This window comes from Pavona decussata, unplaced genomic scaffold (assembly GCF_977016875.1).
Source record: "Pavona decussata unplaced genomic scaffold, jaPavDecu1.1 SCAFFOLD_135, whole genome shotgun sequence".
NCBI lineage: Eukaryota > Metazoa > Cnidaria > Anthozoa > Scleractinia > Agariciidae > Pavona > Pavona decussata.
Genome location: NW_028145548.1, coordinates 248,884 through 268,219, shown reverse-complemented (window position 1 = coordinate 268,219; position 19,336 = coordinate 248,884). Strand labels below are relative to the sequence as shown.

General features: G+C 40.0%; 3 protein-coding genes across 4 annotated transcripts in view; 2 read left to right on the top strand and 1 right to left on the bottom strand.

Annotated features, from left to right (window-relative positions):
• The first annotated feature begins 772 nt into the window (after positions 1–772).
• On the top strand, positions 773–12,877 carry LOC146467476 (TNF receptor-associated factor 6-B-like). The gene is made up of 7 exons (XM_085125780.1): positions 773–954; positions 2,670–2,733; positions 4,760–4,861; positions 5,251–5,415; positions 5,763–5,840; positions 8,534–8,611; positions 10,392–12,877. The coding sequence occupies exons 1-7, from the start codon at positions 773–775 to the stop codon at positions 10,992–10,994; spliced, it is 1,272 nt and encodes a 423-aa protein (XP_084981906.1). The 3' UTR covers positions 10,995–12,877.
• A 556-nt stretch (positions 12,878–13,433) lies between these two features.
• LOC146467475 (uncharacterized) lies at positions 13,434–18,485 on the bottom strand. Its single transcript, XM_085125762.1, has 2 exons — positions 16,492–18,485; positions 13,434–14,913 (listed from the first exon to the last, which is right to left on the bottom strand). Exons 1-2 carry the CDS (start codon positions 18,365–18,367, stop codon positions 14,276–14,278), a joined length of 2,514 nt encoding a protein of 837 aa, XP_084981888.1. The 5' UTR covers positions 18,368–18,485; the 3' UTR covers positions 13,434–14,275.
• Positions 18,486–18,750: 265 nt separating this feature from the next.
• The window catches only part of LOC146467472 (protein unc-79 homolog), a 44,622-nt gene continuing 44,036 nt past the window's right edge, over positions 18,751–19,336 (top strand). Inside the window, exon 1 of one of the 2 annotated variants that reach the window (XM_085125759.1) lies at positions 18,751–19,098. In XM_085125759.1, the coding sequence (XP_084981885.1) occupies positions 19,062–19,098 (37 nt within the window). In that variant the 5' untranslated portion in view covers positions 18,751–19,061. The remainder of the gene's footprint in view (positions 19,099–19,336) is intronic. The other variant, XM_085125760.1, reaches the window with a different exon arrangement.

The window sequence follows — 19,336 nt, the reverse complement described above, 5'->3', positions numbered from 1 at the left end:
CAAAGTCCTGAGTGTACATTGTCATTGCAGATCCTCCCTGCCTGTCTTCGCGCTCTGAGCTGATGATCCCTTTTTGTCAATAGATCCCTTTCGTAGGGGGCTGATCGGTGGCCCATTCATCCTCCTGACGAGGTCATTTTTCTACTCTGGCTCTCCTGAAAAATGTCGACGAAGTTATACATATACATAACACATGTACGCATTACAACTGAAAGATTATTAAGAAGAAAAGACTCTCGCAGTTATCTATACAACCTAAACTTTTGCTAAAAAAAAAATGAAAAAAAGAAATCAGTCTTGAACAGGATTTGAACAATAACTTTTGTGATAACGATAACGATACTGGCTGCTGCGTCCTATTGATCACTATCTTTTGACTGGCTGTATTGACTAACTCAGTGCGACTTCTTCCTTCAGGAAATTGAGCTGAAGCACTTTGCTCATACTACCTCTCACTCCTATGGCCATCATGGACGTAACTAATTAATTATTAGGTTTTTAAAGAAGTCGGGCTATTTTTGTCTTCTTTCCGGCTTTTATTTCTTCTGGCTATACTGTACTCGATCCCATTCGCGTTTTAAGCAATTGCACCTCAAACACGCACATAAAGTATACAACTGCTAAGCAGGTTATGCGTGACAAAAGAATGATTTGATTTCCGTTCAAAGTTCAGTGACAGTTTTGACAAAAAAAAAACTTCCCGGTCATACATGACTGACCCGAACGAAAGTGAAATTATCTGTTTTATTATTCATCCACCCACAGACGCTGGATGAAAAGTATGGCGGAAGCTCAAGCAAATTCTGCACTTGGTGGATACGATGAGGATTTTGTGGATGTTGTAGAAGACGAATGGAATTGTCCAATCTGTCAGTTACCTTTAAAAGAGGCCATTCAAACGGGAGTATGCGGCCATCGATTTTGCTGGCAATGTCTTGACGGACACTTCAAAAGGTTAGCAATCATAACGTTCGTCATTACTTCGAGAAGGAGAATTTATAACTGAGGGACCGTCGGGATACGTGATTTTAGTCAACCCCTCTTACATTTCGGTTGCTAGTGACGATTGTTGTGTGAAGAAAGCATTTGACAGCGGAACCAAATTTGTAGCAACCAAACAGACAATGTAAGTGCAAGCCTGAGACCACGACAAACCGACAAAATACTCATCTTAATTTTACAGCCGTAGAACTTTCTTTCCAGGCTCTTTCCCATTAGTCCCAGCGAATCGTTTAGAACAACATCAAACGGGACTGCTTCAGTCGAAGAAAGTCGAATTAAATCTTCGATTAAATTTTTCTTTGCGAACAATTTCGAAAACGGAGTTTATTTTATGAGTTTAATTACGGAACTAGAGTATTTGTAGATCCCCCCATCCCTCCGAATCACTCGCTTTCTCACCGAATATAGACCACTTGTTTCCCTTAGATATAGATATTGTTTTTAGGAGTCCGTTTTTTTAGGCCTGTAGGTAGGCCCACTAACAACATATGCTCGCAAGTATAGATCGCACGAGTAACCCAAAATTAATACTTCAAGGTTCGGGTTGAGCTGGTTTATTTCTCAAACTCATTAATAATTCAAAAGACAAAGACAAAGGAAATCATGCAACGTGACGTGTTTGAATATCTGAGTGATAAAAATCTCCTCGTTTTTGCATCCTTAATTTCCCCTTTAAAAATCAGTTTCTTTGAGAAGTTATATCAAACACTCGTCACAGTGTTTCATCAACATATCAAAAACCTCGACGTGCGTCAAAAATACTCCGCTACGCATCGTATTTTCAAGTCTCTTCTCGGTGTTTGCTGGTGTTTGATATGTGATGAAATACTGTGTCTCGTGTTTGATGTCATATACCAAACACGAGAAAGCGTGTTTCATCAGATATCCAAACACTGAGAAAACTGAAAAAACGAGGCGCAGCCAAGTTTTTTTAAAACGACTTCGAGGTGTTTGGATATCTGATGAAACACACTTTCGAGTGTTTGATATGGCTTCTCAAATGATCAATAATTCTTGGAGAAATTCAAGTCTAAAGTTGGCAAAATTTTATGGTAATTAGGATTACATATCCAAACCACAGTCAAGGTAGTGATGAGTTTGAGAAATATTACACAAAGAATGATTTTTGCATGCTTCCCAACATACATTGCGACCGCGCGTTGGTGCATGTCAAATTGACAGTTTATCTCATCGACATTGCGTTGAAAAAATGAAAAATATCTAAAGAGACATTTTTGTCCCCGTTTACAAAGGGCTGTTTGCCCTTGGTCGATAAGCTGTTTGAATCAGACTTGTACCCGTAAACGACAACAGTAGGCAGCCACGCAAAGAGGGAAATCCAAACAGCGGGGGCACTTGTAGCAGTAAACGTGACTATTTCTGGTCTTCAAACATTAGAAAAGTTTTCATTTTAAGGATCTGGAAAGATAGAATCTTGAAACAGCTCCCTGTCTTCCTCAAACAGAAAACAGGTTTTTCTAGAATATGTGGGTTGACCGGCCAAACAAAGCCGACTCAACGTCGACATGATGGTTTTTGTCAAAATATGGAGTACTTTTTTTTAATAACGTATGGTTCGAATATGCATGAACAAAAGATAAAAAGAAATCTTGGGCTCATTGCTTCCAATAGACCGGCTAATGTTTGACTCACGGTTTTTATTACAGACGGGAGCGCGATGGACAACCATTAACTTGTCCTGTGGACCGAAACAACCTGACACGAGAGAAAGTAAGTGACCTGTATCCGGAATAAAAAACAAACAAACAAAAAAAAAAAAAAAAAAAACACAAGAGAAAATTCGTCGACATGAAAATTTCAACGAAGGTTAAAGTCACTTGGGAAACAGTTTTTATAGCTCTTGAAAAATTATAATATCAGTCAAGAGCCCAGTGAAATTTTCGAAAGTTTGCCTAAGATTTCAATTGTTGCAATTAAGCCTATGGCGTTAGTATTCTTAGGCAGTCCCTTTAAAGCGTAAAACTTTAAAAACACACCAGAACGACACCTATCTATGTTAATAAAATCAACTACACGGAATTCGTAAGTCAGAAAAGACTTTCTTTTCTTTCTTTCTTTCTTTCTTTTTCTGTGTAACTTGCCGTATGCTGATTGGCTTGTGAGTAGGGGATTTTCGTTCTTTCGGAACAGGTAGCGACGAGAGATGTGTACGATTGGTGGTATTTTGACAGTTACAGTAGGCAAATTAACGCATTCACGATGGTGACGATGGAAACATATCTTTACACGTGGCAAAACCTTGTGGCTAACGTATATTACGGCTTAACAAGTTTGGGCATAAGGGTGGGAATGGGGCTTGAAATATTTAGACTTGATATCTCTAAATCTAACTGGAAAGATCTACGGCTTTCAAGGTATCTGGAATTAGAGGATATATAATAATTTGTTATCTACGTCCTGCTATTATGATTACTAAATTATGGGAAATCGTTCACAGGCTCCTGAAGTTCTTACTCTATTTCAAAAAAGGCCATCGACATAAAACGTTTCCTTTGTACCGGCAGCTCGACACTTATGTAAAAAGGTGGATAAATGAATACATGCATACATGACTGAGCGCAGGAATGTATGCCGGCAGGCATGACAGAACCACGAACGAGTGAGTGAGTGAGCGAAGGAACGGAGGGAATGAATGAATGAACGAACGAACGAACGGACGGACGGACAGACGGACGGATGAGTTAATAAATGAATAAATAACTTTGCCCGCTGTCTATTCAGGGTCGGTGCCAATTCGAAGCTTTTTTCGCATGAAATAAAAGTCACTCCCCGTACCGACTTGTTTCAGAACTTTTTATCAGTATTATTATGCAAAGACAATGAGTCTTGCGAAGAGTTGATGAGCGATAAACGCAACACTGACTCTTTTCTCTAGTTACCTTTCAGTGTCTCTCTACGTGCTGTGGGGAGGAGGAAACGTTAACGAGTAGGAAAAGATGTGGGGGTATTTAAGAGTACGTTTGGAGATTGGGGACCTTTATTCCAAATGAGTGGCTTAGCGGCCTCAGCAATTGCAATCTAAAGCAAACTTTTGAAAATTTTACTGGGCTCCTGGCTGATATCATAATTTTTCAAGAGCAATAAAAACTGTTTCTGAAGTGACTTTTACCTTCGTTGAGATTTTCATGTCGACGAATTTTCATTGTTTTTTATTCCGGATTCCGGATTCCTAGTTTTAGGTAAACCCTCATTTGACAGTAAACTGTACGCTGCTTATCGTTTCTGTAGTGAACGGAAACTGGTTTGTTAGCACGTTGGCTAGCAGACATGAGCAGAGTACCAATGTGGTCTGGCGTACCTTTACTCTCTCGTTATTCAATTGCTAGAAGGCGAGGGCAAGATCTTTCTCTTAGTGAAACAAGAGCCAAGAAAAAAAAAAAACCGTTGCTCTCTCAGGCTTCTCCCAGTAAACGTTCGAAATATCTTTCTTGGTTAACTAAGTAGCATGTCTCCATAGGGGCATTTTCCAGGTAGCTATAGATATGCAATGTTCATTTTTACGTTACTGACGTTAGTTCTTTGCTGCTTGCCTATAATATAACGAAACGGCCTATCTTGTTTCCCCCATGCCAGATTTCGTTTGAAAAATCTTACTGACTTACTGTCTGTTGTTAAAGCAGAATAGGAACCCATTTTAAAACCCGCCAAAGAACAGACTCCAGAATGGCAGCTTCCTTAGCTTTTGAGGTCGCTTTTGTTTGCTTTGTTTTGCTCAGTTGTTGATTTTGTTCTGCAGGACATGTTCCTAGACAAAGCAACCAAAAGAAAGATTCTTTCTTTTATTATCAAATGTCCAAGTGAAGGTTGTCAGTGGACTGGCGAACTGAGGTCAAAAGATGTAAGTCTTAACTCTTGATCTCTGTTCTTTAATATTTTAATTGTCCAATTGCAACAGTACCTGGTATGTGGCAGTGAACTTAGCCTTAGAAAAAACATGGGAAGAAAAGAGTTGTTTGAGTTTATTAATTATTAAACATCTATATAAAACTAGTTCTCTCAGTTTAATATTTTAAACTTTAAACATGCTGGTTTGTTTAACTTTTTTTTGCTAATCAGCGCATTCCTCTGTGTCATGTTGGGAAGGCGACTTGAGCAAACAAAGTAGTTTCTATTCCAATTATCTGCATCTCGCATTCAGTGAATGTCAGAGAGCTCAGTGTCTCTGAGTTACTAATTGTTTAAGTTCTATCTGTTTTTTTTTTTTTTTACCTTTTTTTTAAATTCAAGGGCCATTTGGTATCTTGTTCTTTCAAACTAGTATCCTGTACCAACAACAATTGTCACGTGGCACTGCCCAGGACATTCATGCAAGATCACGTTACAAAAACGTGCCAATGGAGGATTATTCACTGTGATCATTGCAACGCGTCACATCCATTTTGTAAAACTGAGGTAAGAATCGTCATTTGCTAACGTGCTTTTTTGGAAATCAGATCTACGATACTGCAGCTTGCGCTGATAGGGGAGAAATAACTGAGTGAGATAGACGCAGTTTATGGGTGTCCTGTTCTCAGTACCATGCACACGTAGGCGTAAGTTTAGCCATTATTGGTCAGGCTGATTTTGAAATTTACTCCAAAGATTTTTGTAACGCGACTTCTAAGAAAAACGACAAGATAAGAAAACAATTCTTTAAAATTACAGCTGAAATCACTTGGACGGAGACGTAAAGCGTTCGCCTAGTCTCATTCATTTAGATGGGCTCCATACATTCGTGATGTTTATCATTTATGTTCAAGGCTCATCAGAATGGATGTAAGAGATTTCCACTGGCCTGTCCAAACAAATGTGGAGCCATCAGCATCCCGAGAGAGGAGGTTGGTGTTGTAGTGTGGATCTATGAACTTGCCATTCTCAGGGCCTCTTTACACATGTGAGATTTTGGAGTAATTCGGGTGACAATTTTGGAATATGTTCAGAAAAGCACGCTTATGAGATGCATGAAGGTCAATGAACTGCATGATAGATATCAAAATGTGTCCCCTAACCTTGATTCTTACTAAAAAACTCAACTGAATCAAACATGAAGTTATATGAAAATGACAAAACGGCCTGTCTTGTATGAATTACCCAAAATTCTGGGTAAGGTGCGTTTTTGGACAGAAGTGTAATTTTACATGATTTTAAGCTAGTGATACACAGGCACTGGCAAGAAAAAATCAGCGATATCAGGGCCGTAGCCAGAAAAAAAAAAGGACTGAGGCAACATCCATGGTTGAATTCCCCGCCTAGCAATTAAGGGCCTTTATGATGATTATGTTTAAACAAAACATTGGGATCAAACCATATTTGACGAAAATTCCGCTAAGAGCTTTTAACGCCATCTAGATGATCGAGGTGACTTTTGTTTTTTTTTAAGGGGGGGGGGGGGGCATTTAAATGCTACTTTAGGGGCTCTGTGTTCTTGTATGCGGCTGTTTAATGTGTTTGTTGGCGGTTTGTTTCCATAGGAAGGCCTTAGATAACAACGAACTAAACCAGGTTTGCCTGACCAGAGGTTTCGTGAAAAGAAGGGTTTATTTAGGGGGGGGGGGGGGGGTGCTCAGTCTCGCAGGCTCATAAAACTTGGTCTCGGCCGTTCTCATTTGAGGATTTTCATTTCTTAATGGCAACGAATTTAACTGTTAAATGCCAGCGCGATTCGCCTCTGCCCACTAGCATCTGACCGCTGTAGAGGCTCGAGCGGGTCCACAGGGATTTCGCTGTGGACATAGGCTAATGCAGGGCCATTCAGCCTGTTATAGCCCATCGATGAACGGCACCTGGTCTTCAACCTGCGGAGAGTGCTTAAGCTGGGCTCGCACGAACAGCTTCCTGTACTTGTGGCGCGACCGCCTGTCCGGTTTTTGCCTCTACAACTTCTTTCAGACCATCTCCGGTGGCTTCTTCTCTGACACCACCATCTCTCCTTGATGGAATGAAAGACAAAGTTGCTTCGCTGAATACTAGTAATGCAAAAACAAAGTTAAATTTTGGTTCGATTACTGAGAAGAACTGATAGCATGTTATGAAAGCAACTACTTTCCGCGTTCTTTGAAAAAAGCCGTTGATAGAACGTTGCATTTTGATAGATATTTCTCACTCAGATCAGAGAAGACAGAAGACTCGAGAAATGGCGGAAAAACACATGAAAACAAGACAGTTTTCTTTGGGAAGCCGCTGCCTGGTTGGCATGAGTTTTTTGATTAATTTTTCTCACCTGTAATTCAGGGCACTGCCTGATTCGCGTTATCATTCAACATAACATCATGTTGCGTCAACAGTTTTTTTTTTGACTAATTTAACTGTTTGTGAATTTGTCAACAATGACTGAGGCAATTGCCACGGTTTGCCTCATACTGGCTACGGCCCTGGATATAATGCTCCGACGTTTCGGCGACGTCATGACGCCATTGTCAAGGAATGAATAAAATATCAGCGAGTTCAACGGAGTAAGATCTTAGTAGTAAAGAAAAGTCAAAACTAATTAAATTAAGGACAAATACCTTTTGGAAGAATCTTACTTTATTCGTAATTAAACTCGAATTAACATTTACGTTAAGTCAGAAATAGCTTAATTATGCTTTGAACATCTGGGTGCAGCTCAACGCTCAAGGCCGATCGGGGTCCGATCGAGTTGGCGATGAGGTCACATTAGACTGCGCGCCAAACACAACAGGGGGTGCGGTACGATACGGCGGTGACAAATGAAGAACTTCGCACTGAAACTAGTTTGCATTTGCAATTTTCTGCCCGAACTCGAGGGCGACAAACATTGTATTAAAAAGCGCAACACAAATTGCACCTGTTAACGGGCCTTTAATTTCAGTAAACTGCTTCCACTTGCTGGCAAATCTGGGACGAGTTGCTTAAAACTTAACGGCGGGCGTGAATGCTATCGTCAGACGTTAAAATACTGAATGTGACTGGGCTGAAGGTCTGGCGCTAGCAGTTACGCCCGACTTTAAATTTTATGCAACTTACTCATGGTTTTCAGGAAAATGCTACTAACACCAATTTTTTAATAGACCAGCACTAGTCTTTCATTTTAGCGGTTTCTTACAGCGATAATTAAAGTTTCTTTCCTTCCGCTGATTAGCTCTCCTCTCAAACGATACTTTCTTCTGCTTCAGTTACAAACACAATGTATTGAAGATTAATTAATTGGGGTTTTATGAAGATTTTTTTGCCTGCTGTTAAAATCCGTTGTACAACACAGTCATTAGATAATGCAAATTAATAAGAGAAAATTTAGTTCCGCTGGATAATCACGAATTAGTATTTACTCATCATCGAATTTAATTTTATCAAATCATCCGTATTCCTCTTTCACTTCACTAATACGTGTTTCTTCCTCTGCTACCCGCTCCGATTATATGCAACAATTTTCGTTATCTTCGGGTATAGTTTGGATAGTAATAATTTTATATAAAATTTACAAAAAATGACAGCACAAGTTGAAATTGAACTAACTATAACTACAACTAGAACAGTAAATCTTTCACAATACCCTCTCTATTTTCTTTTACAGATTTCTGCCCACATTGACAAGGACTGTATAATGGCAATAATTTCCTGCCCCTATGCTGACATAGGCTGTATCGAAAAGGTAATTTCAATTTAATTCAGGAGTTAACAAGAAATCCAACCCACACCTCCAGGTTGTGTGACCAGGAGCGTGGATTGTTTCGACCGTAGCATGCTGATATGCCTTTCCGTTTAAAAACTTGTGACCAGTTGCTCTTTTGTCGCCCAGCTTTGAACGTTTAATATTATTAAGTCCCCGAAGAAATTGATTTTTTTAATTGCCCTTCTTTCTCTTAATTCAAAAAGAAAGATTATTTGTAAAAAGTACACAGCCTTGTTAAACGCGCAAGAGGAATTTTTATTGAGAAGGGGGGAACTTTGTTTAGTTCCACTTCCAGAGAAGTTCCTGACAAAAAGCTAGGCTCGTGCCTTTACACGCTAATAAAAGTTTGCAGTAAAGGGTAACTACAGTAAACTCTCGCCTCAGTTGTGGACACCTCGCTAATACGGACACCCCGCTATAAAGGGAGGTGACTGTAATGCTAAAATAAGACTAAATTCGGAACTGGTTACATGCAATACCCGAAACTAAACTTTGTTATATGAGAGTCATAGCTAGGAGCATGGAGCTTAAGGCTGGTTTCCATATGATCGCGGATCGCAGATCGCAGATCGCAATAAGGTCTGCGATCGACTGCGATCGTCTGCGATCATATGGAAACATACTTCTGCGATCGTCTGCGATCCTGCGATCATGATCGCAAACGATCGCAGACGATCGCAGAAGATAGAACATAAAGGCTGGTCTCCATATGATCGCGGATCGCAGATCGCAGATCGCAATAAGGTCTGCGATCGTCTGCGATCATATGGAAACATACTTCTGCGATCGTCTGCGATCCTGCGATCGTGATCGCAGACGATCGCAGAAAATAGAGCCATGTTCTATCTCCTGCGATCGTCTGCGATCCCCTGCGATCAATTGCCATTGTGCGATCATATGGAAATCAAAGTTTTACGATCTGCGATCGAAATGCATCCCATAATATTTCGGGTTCTCTCCCACGATTCAACGCTCGTGTGTTTGATGGTAGGAACGGTCTATGTAGCAACAATCATTTCGTTGTCATTTGGAGGAATTTATGGAGGAAGTTGCTCGTTATGAATGTGTTTACAATCGCGGCAGTAAAGATTTTAAAGACAAGAACAAAAGGCCAACTGTTGGGACAAAATCGGGCAGAAGTTTTTTTTATCGGCCGGGGAAGCGGAGGCCAAATTTCGCAACATAAGAACTGCGTACGGTCGTTATCGAATCCAAAACCGATGTTTTCGACGGTTTTAGAGCTGACGACGACTCGCTTCATGACAAAAAGAAGAAGTAAATTTGCTTGCGGCAAAATTTCTGCCCTTCCACGTTCGCGATGTTGTTTGCTTTTCAGCCTACACGCGCGTGTATATTTGACATTTCCGCTCACCAAAACGTATGGCTCAGTCGGCTCTGCGATCGTTGCAATTATATGGAAACAGCCTTTTTTGCGATCGTCTGCGATTGTTTGCGATCTGCGATCGTCTGCGATCGACTGCGATTATATGGAAACCAGCCTTTAGATAGAACATGGTTCTATCTTCTGCGATCGTCTGCGATCACGATCGCAGGATCGCAGACGATCGCAGAAGTGTTTCCATATGATCGCAGACGATCGCAGACCTTATTGCGATCTGCGATCTGCGATCTGCGATCCGCGATCATATGGAAACCAGCCTTATTTACCGGAGTTAACTGATAACAATACATTTACAGAACACAGCGCCACAATGCCGCTTCATCTTCATAGTAACTAGTAATAAGTCTCTTTCTACAGGTTCAGCGAGGCAAGGTTGAATCACATCTTCAATCTGATATGAGACTGCACCTTGACTTGGCTTGTGTAAAGTTGCGCAAAACAGAAGTTCTATTCAGAGAGACCACAAAAAAACTGGAAGAGAAGATCAGTGCTCTTGAAAATAAACCCGCATTTACGTGGAGGATCAGGGGCTTCAGTGAAATTTTGATGAAAACCCCAGCTGGAGCCAAAATACTCAGTGATCCATTCTACATGGGGGAAAATGGCTATAAAGCTAGATTAAAGCTGCATCCAAACGGTCCTGCATCAGAAGGAAAAGATTACCTTTCGTTATACCTAGCTCTGATGAAAGGCGAATACGATCCCATTCTACCCTGGCCCTTTCATAAAAAGCTGATTTTTATCTTGATTGATCAAAATGAAAATTTAAACGACAGGGAGGACATTGCTAAGTCTATAACAATACACCCAGGAGATTTGCTGTGTAGCGCAAGGCCTAAGATAGAGAAAAACCCGGCTGCGAAGGGCTTTCCAAGATTTGTGTCACACGACGAGATGAAGGAAAAACGCTATATTGTGGATGATACTATCTTCATTCAGGTTAAAGTCGTTTCACCCTAAGATAACAGGTGTCATTTTCCAAAACTAGTTTATAAAAAAACCCACACACAAAGACAAAGCAAACCCATAGAATAACATTCTCAGAGGTAGCGTGCAAATACATTTCCTATGATTGCCGTGGATTTTTTGCTTTACGATCCTGAATGTTACAATACATATGTTAGAGTTAGTCTTTTAGAAGACATTTGGAAGCGCATCAGTATAATTATCATTTTGTGCATATATTAGTCGATTTAAATTCAAATCACTTTTCTGCAAAACGGTTCTTTCATTATTCCAAAATGTTTGCTCTTGTTACAAAAAGCAAATGATTAGTACCCTGGAAAAACAATTCAGGATCGATGTCTTCAAAGATATTGGTAAACCAGTAAATAATATTTTGTTGGTGTTGTGTTTATTAAAAAAAAAAAAAAAATTCCAGACAGGATTTCGTTTTCACACTTTTTGGGAAAAAAAGGACGGCATTTTCGTTTTTCGTTTTTAAGCACTTCTAAATACAGATAAGCCGATGCCGTGAACGCCAAAATCACGTGTTTTCTCGAACCGTGCCTTTCATGGAATGAACAGATCTGACTTATCATTTTTCTCCTTGTTTTCTCGTGAATGAAGTGATGAAGGTGAAGTGGCACAAATTTTCAAGGCCACTGGTACAAAACGCCCAGCAGGCGTCAACAATTTGTCATACTATTACAGGACATTCTAAGTGTTCTGTATAAAGGACAATCACTGGTATAACGAAATAAATCAGTTAGACTTTAGATAACGATCCGTGGTAGCGAAAATTACTGGCAACAGTGGGATTAACTGTCAATGTTATACTCCAATTGAAGCAATATAGCAAAATAAATCCGATGATAATTAAGGAGTAGAGTCCACACTGTACCACATTTTTTGACCGTGATACGGCCAAAAGGGGTAAAACTCGTCTTGAAGACGAGGTCGGAGTTTCCTTTTTTTACCCAGTCAAAGAAAAAATGACCAGATGTGAATCAAGCATCTCAGTTTAGTATGTGCTTAGTGGAGGTCAGTACTTGAATGAATGAATGAATTTTATTTACCTACCGAATTTACATCAGTAAAAAACAAACAAACAAACCAAAAAAAACTAAAACACAACAACAAAAAAACTACTGCTTTACAGAAAAGCCGTGTGAGAGGTAATGCAAGTTATTTAAAGGTTAAAATACACTGGTAGACTGTATACAGACTTAACTTCACACAGGACTTCAAGAGACGAAAACAATTAACGAGGCAGTTCAGTTGTTATAATAATAGTTTATTGATATCCCTCTCGCAGCCTAAAAGGCTGAATTACAAGGATGGTCAGTGACAATAATACAAGACACTACGGTATAAGGACAGTCGTTGTGACAAAACAGTACGTTATAATCGTCCGCGAGCTGTTATATGCCGTTTAACATCATCTTTCGGCCTTCTTCTTGAGGTTTCGTATGACTGGGAAATCGAGAAATCTTACGGCGCTAGCTTGCGCAACATGCGTTTGCACCGCGGGGTTTTGTGTTTTTCGCTCTTTTGACCAGGAGGAAAATGCAGGCAGAAAATTCCGCGAAAACGCTTGTTACGGCTAAATGGGCGCTTCACTTATTATTTCTCTCCTTAGGCACCACTCTCGCGAGGGTCACCAAGGACCATGAAAAGATTTTATCTTGTGCCTCGTAGCTAAGAGTAGCTGAATTCTGTTCCACCAGTGAAGCCTGTGAGCAACATCTCTTGGAACTGTAACAGTTTCGGCGAAGCTTCAATAAAGTGTGTACATGTGAACAGAAGAGACAAATATTTAAGGCAACAGGCACTTGTTTGAATAGCATTAATCAGGCAACAAAGGCACTTGTTAGAATAAAGTGGTGATTAACTAAAGCACATTTAACGTTTATTAGAAAGGGAGGAGGGGGGGGGGGGGTTATGGGATGGCGTGCAATTTATCGAATCAATACAGTATTTTTTCAAGGCATCGGATAATCGGTTACCAATCTTTTATATGTAATTAAACTAATTATAATGTAGTCAACACATTTTTCCAGTACCTAAGCACTTCGTTATATAGCGCTTTCACTGTAGTAATATAAGCTGACCAAACCTTTCAAAAAAATCCGTAATTTTTGTGCCGGCTTGATTATTTCTAATCTCAGCTGAGCAACAAAAATGTGAGTTGGCATTGCAGACTTTCGAGATGACTGGGCAAGGGTAGGATACACACTCCACTACATTTTTTGGTGGGCATCAGTCTTCTTTTACTTTCATGAAAATTAGTCTTACTAGCCTTGTTAGCATGTACAAAATTCAATAGAATTTTTACAGTAAGGATGCGTTTCTTTGGGAGGATCCGAAAACGGATTTGTGATCTCAGGTCATTTGGATCATGGCGCATCAAAGGAACCTGAGAATCCACTCTGGACAAGGATTCGTCGGTTCCTTTGATGCACCATGATCCGAATGATCTGAGATCACAAATCCCTTTTTTGGATACTCCCAAAGAAACACACCCTAACATGAGGTTAGTGAGGCTAATTTACATACATACAAAGACAAAAAAAAAATAGTCCTTTATGCCTGCAGTATGTTCATACTACATAAGATTTTTTGTTCACATACCAGATAGGTCTTCCGTTCACATATATAATGCTCATTTTTAGTGGCAGATTGCCACCATACTTCTCCACCATTGAAAGTGAAACACTTTGGGTTCACACAATAAGAACTTGATTGATTTACTTTACTGGGCAAAAGAAACAACAGATTTTTCAGTGTATTATTCCTTTTTCAGAATGTACAGTTCCAGAAAATATCCATACTCCCCCAATCGAAGGTTTTTTGTTATACATCCCCCCTCCCCATAGGAAATTCCAGTTTAGCTTCATACTTTGCTTTTAAAATTTTGGCTTTTAAGACCCCCCTCCCAAAGGAAATTCCGATGACTTTCCTTGAGGTGGGTATGGATTTCTTCTGGAACTGCACAATACACAGAAATATCCCCAAAAACATGCTCTTTGTAACTGGAGTGTTTTTTGTGCAAGTCCAAGGATGATGTGAACAGGTTACTTAAACTGGATCAACACACCACACAACGCCTTTTTAAAAAAGATTTATTTTGCATAAATGACCCATCTGGTATAGTGTAAACAACTGAGTGCTTCTTCATGCTCCTTTGTTCCACATCATACTAAGCAGATTTCTCTGTTTGCACAACAGTTAGTGGGGTAAAGTGTGAGCATAGAAGATTCCAAACACTTGTCCATGCAGGACGTAATCTAAAACAGCATTTAGTAAGTGTATCCCAGATTAATGGCTGCAGGTGGCAGATCAAGCATTCCATGCTGATCAGCATCTGTACTGTCAAAAGATGCAGCATTTGATGAAACATTCTCAAGTTCAGAACCAGCAGAGTGAAAATCATCACTGTAGCTTCCTTCACTTTCCTCTGCGTGCTTACTGGATGCCTCAGAAGAACTTCTTTTTATACTAGGTGCCTCATTGGCAGAAACCTTGTAGTCCTCTTGTGATACTGTGATCTTCCTTTCCCCATTTGCATCTACCTCAGTCTTTGCCTTCATTCTCCTGGACTTAACTTTTTCAGGAGAGCGCGAGGATTTCACAGGTCTCGTTGATGACGCAGAACTACCCTGAGAGTGTGTACTGGTCGAAGAACCATCATGATTGGATCTTTGTTTAATACTTCCACTCTCTGCACTTTTACTCCTTGTAAAAGCTAAATGAAATGATGCTTGTGAACCTTCTGCTCCAGAGTCCTCAAACTCCTCAGTGTACATGGTCATTGCAGACCCTCCCTGCCTGTCTTTGTGCTCTGAGCTAAGGATCCCTGTTTGTCCATAGATCCCTCTAGTAGGGGGCCGATCTGTGGCCCACTCAGCCTCCTGATCACTCTTCTCCTCTGGCTCTCCTGAAAAATATCAACAAGGTTGTACATGATATACACAAAGCATGTATACGCATTGCGGATGAAAGATTATTATTACAGAACAAAAAGACTCTCGCCGTTATCTACACAACCAGACCATTCAGAAAAAAACCTGTAAAAGATTTAGGCTTGAACTGGATTTGAACCACTACGTCTGTGATGCTGGTGGCTTGATAGCTCAAGTGGTAGAGCACAACAGTCTGGTTGCATACTGATCAGATAACTGCGAGGGTCTTTTTTCTACATGAGGTTATACAGTGCCTCTATGGAACTGGAGGGGTTAAGTCTACCTCCACATATACATGCAACTCTGGTAATGAAACAGAACCAAGAAACAAACTTTCAGCAGAGCAATAATGATTTCTCAAAGATTTGACTTGCACACTGATGGAATAAATAATAAATAAATGAAATATTTAATTAACCTTTCCCTGCAAGGGCTTTTCAGAAAGTATCCATACCTATTTTTATTTTTTTATTTAATTATTTTGCCACACCACAAATACAATGTAAACAAAAAAAAAAAAAAAAAAAAGAAATAGAAAAAGATAGACGTCTGCCCCATGGAAGGTTCTTGAAATTATTCTGAGGGGGTATCAAAAGCCAAAACTTTTAAGGGAAAGTGTGGAGCTAAACTGGAATTTCCAGAGGGGTGGGGGTGGGGGGTTCAAACCAAAAAACCTTCTGTGGGGGAATTGTATGGATATTTTCTGAAACAACGCATTTCAACCTTAGAGTATGGTATGCAGATAACTGCAAGTGATTGGGGCAACTTGACAAAATTCTTGATGTTTAATCTACCCAGAACAACAGAGTGCTGCATTCATTTTTTTTTCTCCAAAGTCCTGATGTTATGGGAATCTACCTAAAATTTTACAAGCTGCGTATTTTCAGCCTTGTAGGGACGATGGAAGATTTAAGGGGATCAAATGTAAAATTTCGTATCTAGAATCTCATCCAAGTGGAAAGAGGAAAGATAAATGTTAAGATCCACTTTGTTGCAATCTTTGCAACTGTAGGTCTGAGAGTATTTACAGTGTACTAGACTCGTTCTGGAATAGTTAAATTTATTTTTTAATTAACAATGATACTGTTGGAAATGATGTGATGGAATATGTTAAGCCTGGTGAATAAATGAGAATAATCTATTAATCACTCAATGACACAGGCAAACTCGGAAAAAAATCTGAGTGCTCCTATCAGGAGTCGAACCTAAGACCTTCCGATTACTAGTTTGGATGCTCTACCACTGAGCTACAGGTGACTCGTAGGAGCTAAGGCCATTAAACTAGGTTAATGAGACAAACATTCAATGGCCTTACAGTGTAGCTCCCAGGAGTCTCCTGTAGCTCAGTGGTAGAGCACATGATCCGAAATAGTGATCAGAAGGTCTTAGGTTCGACTCCTGATAGGAGCACTCAGATTTTTTTCTGAGTTTGCCTGTGTCATTCACTGATTAATACATCATTCTCAATGATACTGTTGTTTTGATTCAGATCTTTGCAGCTTGCATGGTGTACATATTTTAAGAATAATTTAATCAATACGATAATATTCTACCTTCCAATTGTGGAATAAAAACCTCCAAACTGTTTGCACTCTTTGCACTCCTGGCACTCTCAACAGCTGAATGAACATCACCATCCTGTTCTGTATAAACATCTTCTTTTACTTCTGTGGTGACAGACTGTCTGACACCATTTTCCTGTGGATGTTGACTAAAAGAAGGTTGCAAGGTTTGAATCTGTACATCTGCTATTTGTTTCTGTTCTCTACCCGTCCCACTCCTAGTTGAGGTGATTTTGTATGTCATTCCTAAACCACTCTCCCTTAAAGGCATTTGCAAAGAATCTCTCTTGATGTTTTTCTTTTCAGCTGAAGCTGCTTGGGCTTCACATGGTCTTATTCTATTGGGCACCTTGTCCTTCTGATTCATCTCGAGCCTCATTTTCTGTGTTTTAGTCATCCCATATGTAAGATCTGTTTGCTTGAAACGCACTCTTCGATTGGACAAACCAATCACTGAGGTTTGCGTTCTTTTAGAAGGCAGGGCTTGCTGAGATTGTTTTTTATGCAGTTCACTTTTTCCAGCTGCAAGTGGTTTCCTTGTTGCTTGGCTGTCTATTTTTCTAGCACCAGCTTTTTGTGGGTGTCTATATGAAGGTGTGCTTTGAGGTCGGCCACTAGAAGAGTTTGGTTGACTAGCCTCTCCGACCTGTTGTACTCCGGTTAAGCATGACAATTCTTGAAGCAAAGCATTTAACACTGGTAAACGGCCATGTGATGTCAAACTGCTTAAGTTATACAGCCCATGAATTGTTTCAATTGGACGTTGGTTGTTCTCCATTCTTAAAGAAGGATTTGGTATTTTTTCATCTGTTTGTACAGAAACTGATGCAAGTTTTACTGTTCCGTCTGTCTGCACAAGGCCAGGATCATAATACACAAAATCAACATCACGGCTATCAACACCTTGTGCGTTCCCCGTGACAGAACTGCCTCCAGAACACTTTTCTATATTTTCTCTAGTTTTCCCAGAATTTGACTGATTACAAGGCGTTGAGTTGGAAAAGCAATTATAATAAAGAGGAGGAGGGCAGAACGTATTAGTGATAACAGCATCCTCTTTACTTTCCCTTCTGCTGTGATCAAGTGTTCTAGAACTTTTGATGTCCATTGCATGGATATTTGTTTGGGCCTCTGCATTACATTTTACATCTTCCTTTCGTGGTTTTGCGCGTTTTTCACTAGTAGTTTTGGTTTCTGCAATTTCGTCATCAAGGAAATTTCTTGATTCAATTTCAGGCAGTACCTTCTCCAAAGCACCCTTAACAGCTTCTTCGATCTTTTCTCCTGTTTTAACTTTTCCAGTAGTTTTTCCTGCAAAGGCTTCTTTGGGAATATGAGGAATAAGGGAACCACCTAAACTCAACAATCTAAAACCGAGCTTCACTGTTGCAATGCAAGACCCCATAAGATTGTAAACGTCAAATTTACCCTCATCTCTGTAAAAAGAAGGTACTGCCACGCCCTTCCGGTACACATCTGTGCTTATCTTGTCGATAGCTTTCTTCAAAGGAATCAAAGTGCTTCCCACAAGAACGGGCTTTCTTGGCCACAAATCCATCAACATGGCGTAGAGAGGGACAGTTTGAAGTTGCACTAACAGGGTGTCGATGCCCGCTTTGAACAAGCAGGATTTTCCTTTACGAAACTGGAAATTCCCGAATCGATCCTTAAGTTCGTGGAGTAACGTTTCTTTGTCTTCTAAGCGAAGTCTTTGGCGCAGTTTCTCGGCTTCAACAGGAGAAACATGATGGATGATCATCGTCGGAAAGTCCAGCAGTCGAAAGCACAAGGACGGAAGCTTGCACGAAACCCGGAGATTTTCTACGCTTTCTATGTGTATTTCCAGGGAAAACAATGTCTCAGTCATCGCTTTAAAGAGTATTTATAGTCTGGAAAAGCGGTAAATTCGTTCCATACAAGATATAATTTGCAAAAGGTGAAATACATGTACACTCAACTCACTGGATTTTTCGCGCCAAATATTTGTTCCCAGCTCTCTCCTCGTATTACTGTATGTATGGGAATTCGAAATGTCCCTCGGCATCCCATTTCAAATTTTGTTTTCTCTATACACATGCGGTTTTTTGCCTTCGGGGATAAGCTAAATATGAATAATTAAATTAGGTGATAGTGTGTGAGGAAATTTAAAATTTGAGTCTGAGAAGTATTTTTTAGAAAACTAAGCCGCATTTTCCTCGCATTGTCCTTTCGGGGTTTTGTCGAGGAGACTCTTTCTTAATGCTTACTTCAAGTACACACTAATTGAGATCGTCTCCAAACAAATATGTCGGATGTTTGGATAAATATGTAAATTTCGAGGAAGATTTCGGCGATTTGCCTGGCGTCAGAATTACTGTTTCAACACAAGAAAATAAACGTAAGTCGCTGGTGTCCTCACAGGGTAAGAAATGGTTCGGAAGATCTTTCAGTTTACCCCGACGTTAGCTCTGTACAATCACGATTGAATGTCAATGGCGACGTTCTATTATGGAGGCAGACAGCTGTTTTTTCCTTTGAACACTTCTTGATCAATGTGATTAGTGAAAAGAAGAAGAACTGAAATGTCGAGGCATCTCAAGTCAACAAGGGCCGATCAGTGTAAGTATTGTGAGGTATAATGAATACAGAATCAAGTTTAGACAGCTTGAGGTCAGCTGAATGCTCATTTGTGTACTGAAACTCCACAGGGATATTTTACAGCTATAAGCTTATGTAGATTTCAGGATTGAAAATAAAAAAAATTCTTGCAAGTGCTTGTGCCTTCCTCGGCAAATAATGATCACTACCGGTTTGCAAATCCTTCAATAAGTAATGTGGAGGAGTGTTTAGGTCCAAT

Bases quoted from the DNA above. Each gene is read 5' to 3' on its own strand.
- LOC146467476 (XM_085125780.1), top strand. From the start codon at position 773: ATGAAAAGTATGGCGGAAGCTCAAGCAAATTCTGCACTTGGTGGATAC. The intron at 2,734-4,759 runs GTAAGTGACCTG...TTTGTTCTGCAG, and splicing joins ACAACCTGACACGAGAGAAA to GACATGTTCCTAGACAAAGC. The intron at 5,416-5,762 runs GTAAGAATCGTC...TTTATGTTCAAG, and splicing joins ATCCATTTTGTAAAACTGAG to GCTCATCAGAATGGATGTAA.
- LOC146467475 (XM_085125762.1), bottom strand. From the start codon at position 18,367: ATGACTGAGACATTGTTTTCCCTGGAAATACACATAGAAAGCGTAGAA. The intron at 14,914-16,491 runs GTAGAATATTAT...GATATTTTTCAG, and splicing joins TTTTATTCCACAATTGGAAG to GAGAGCCAGAGGAGAAGAGT.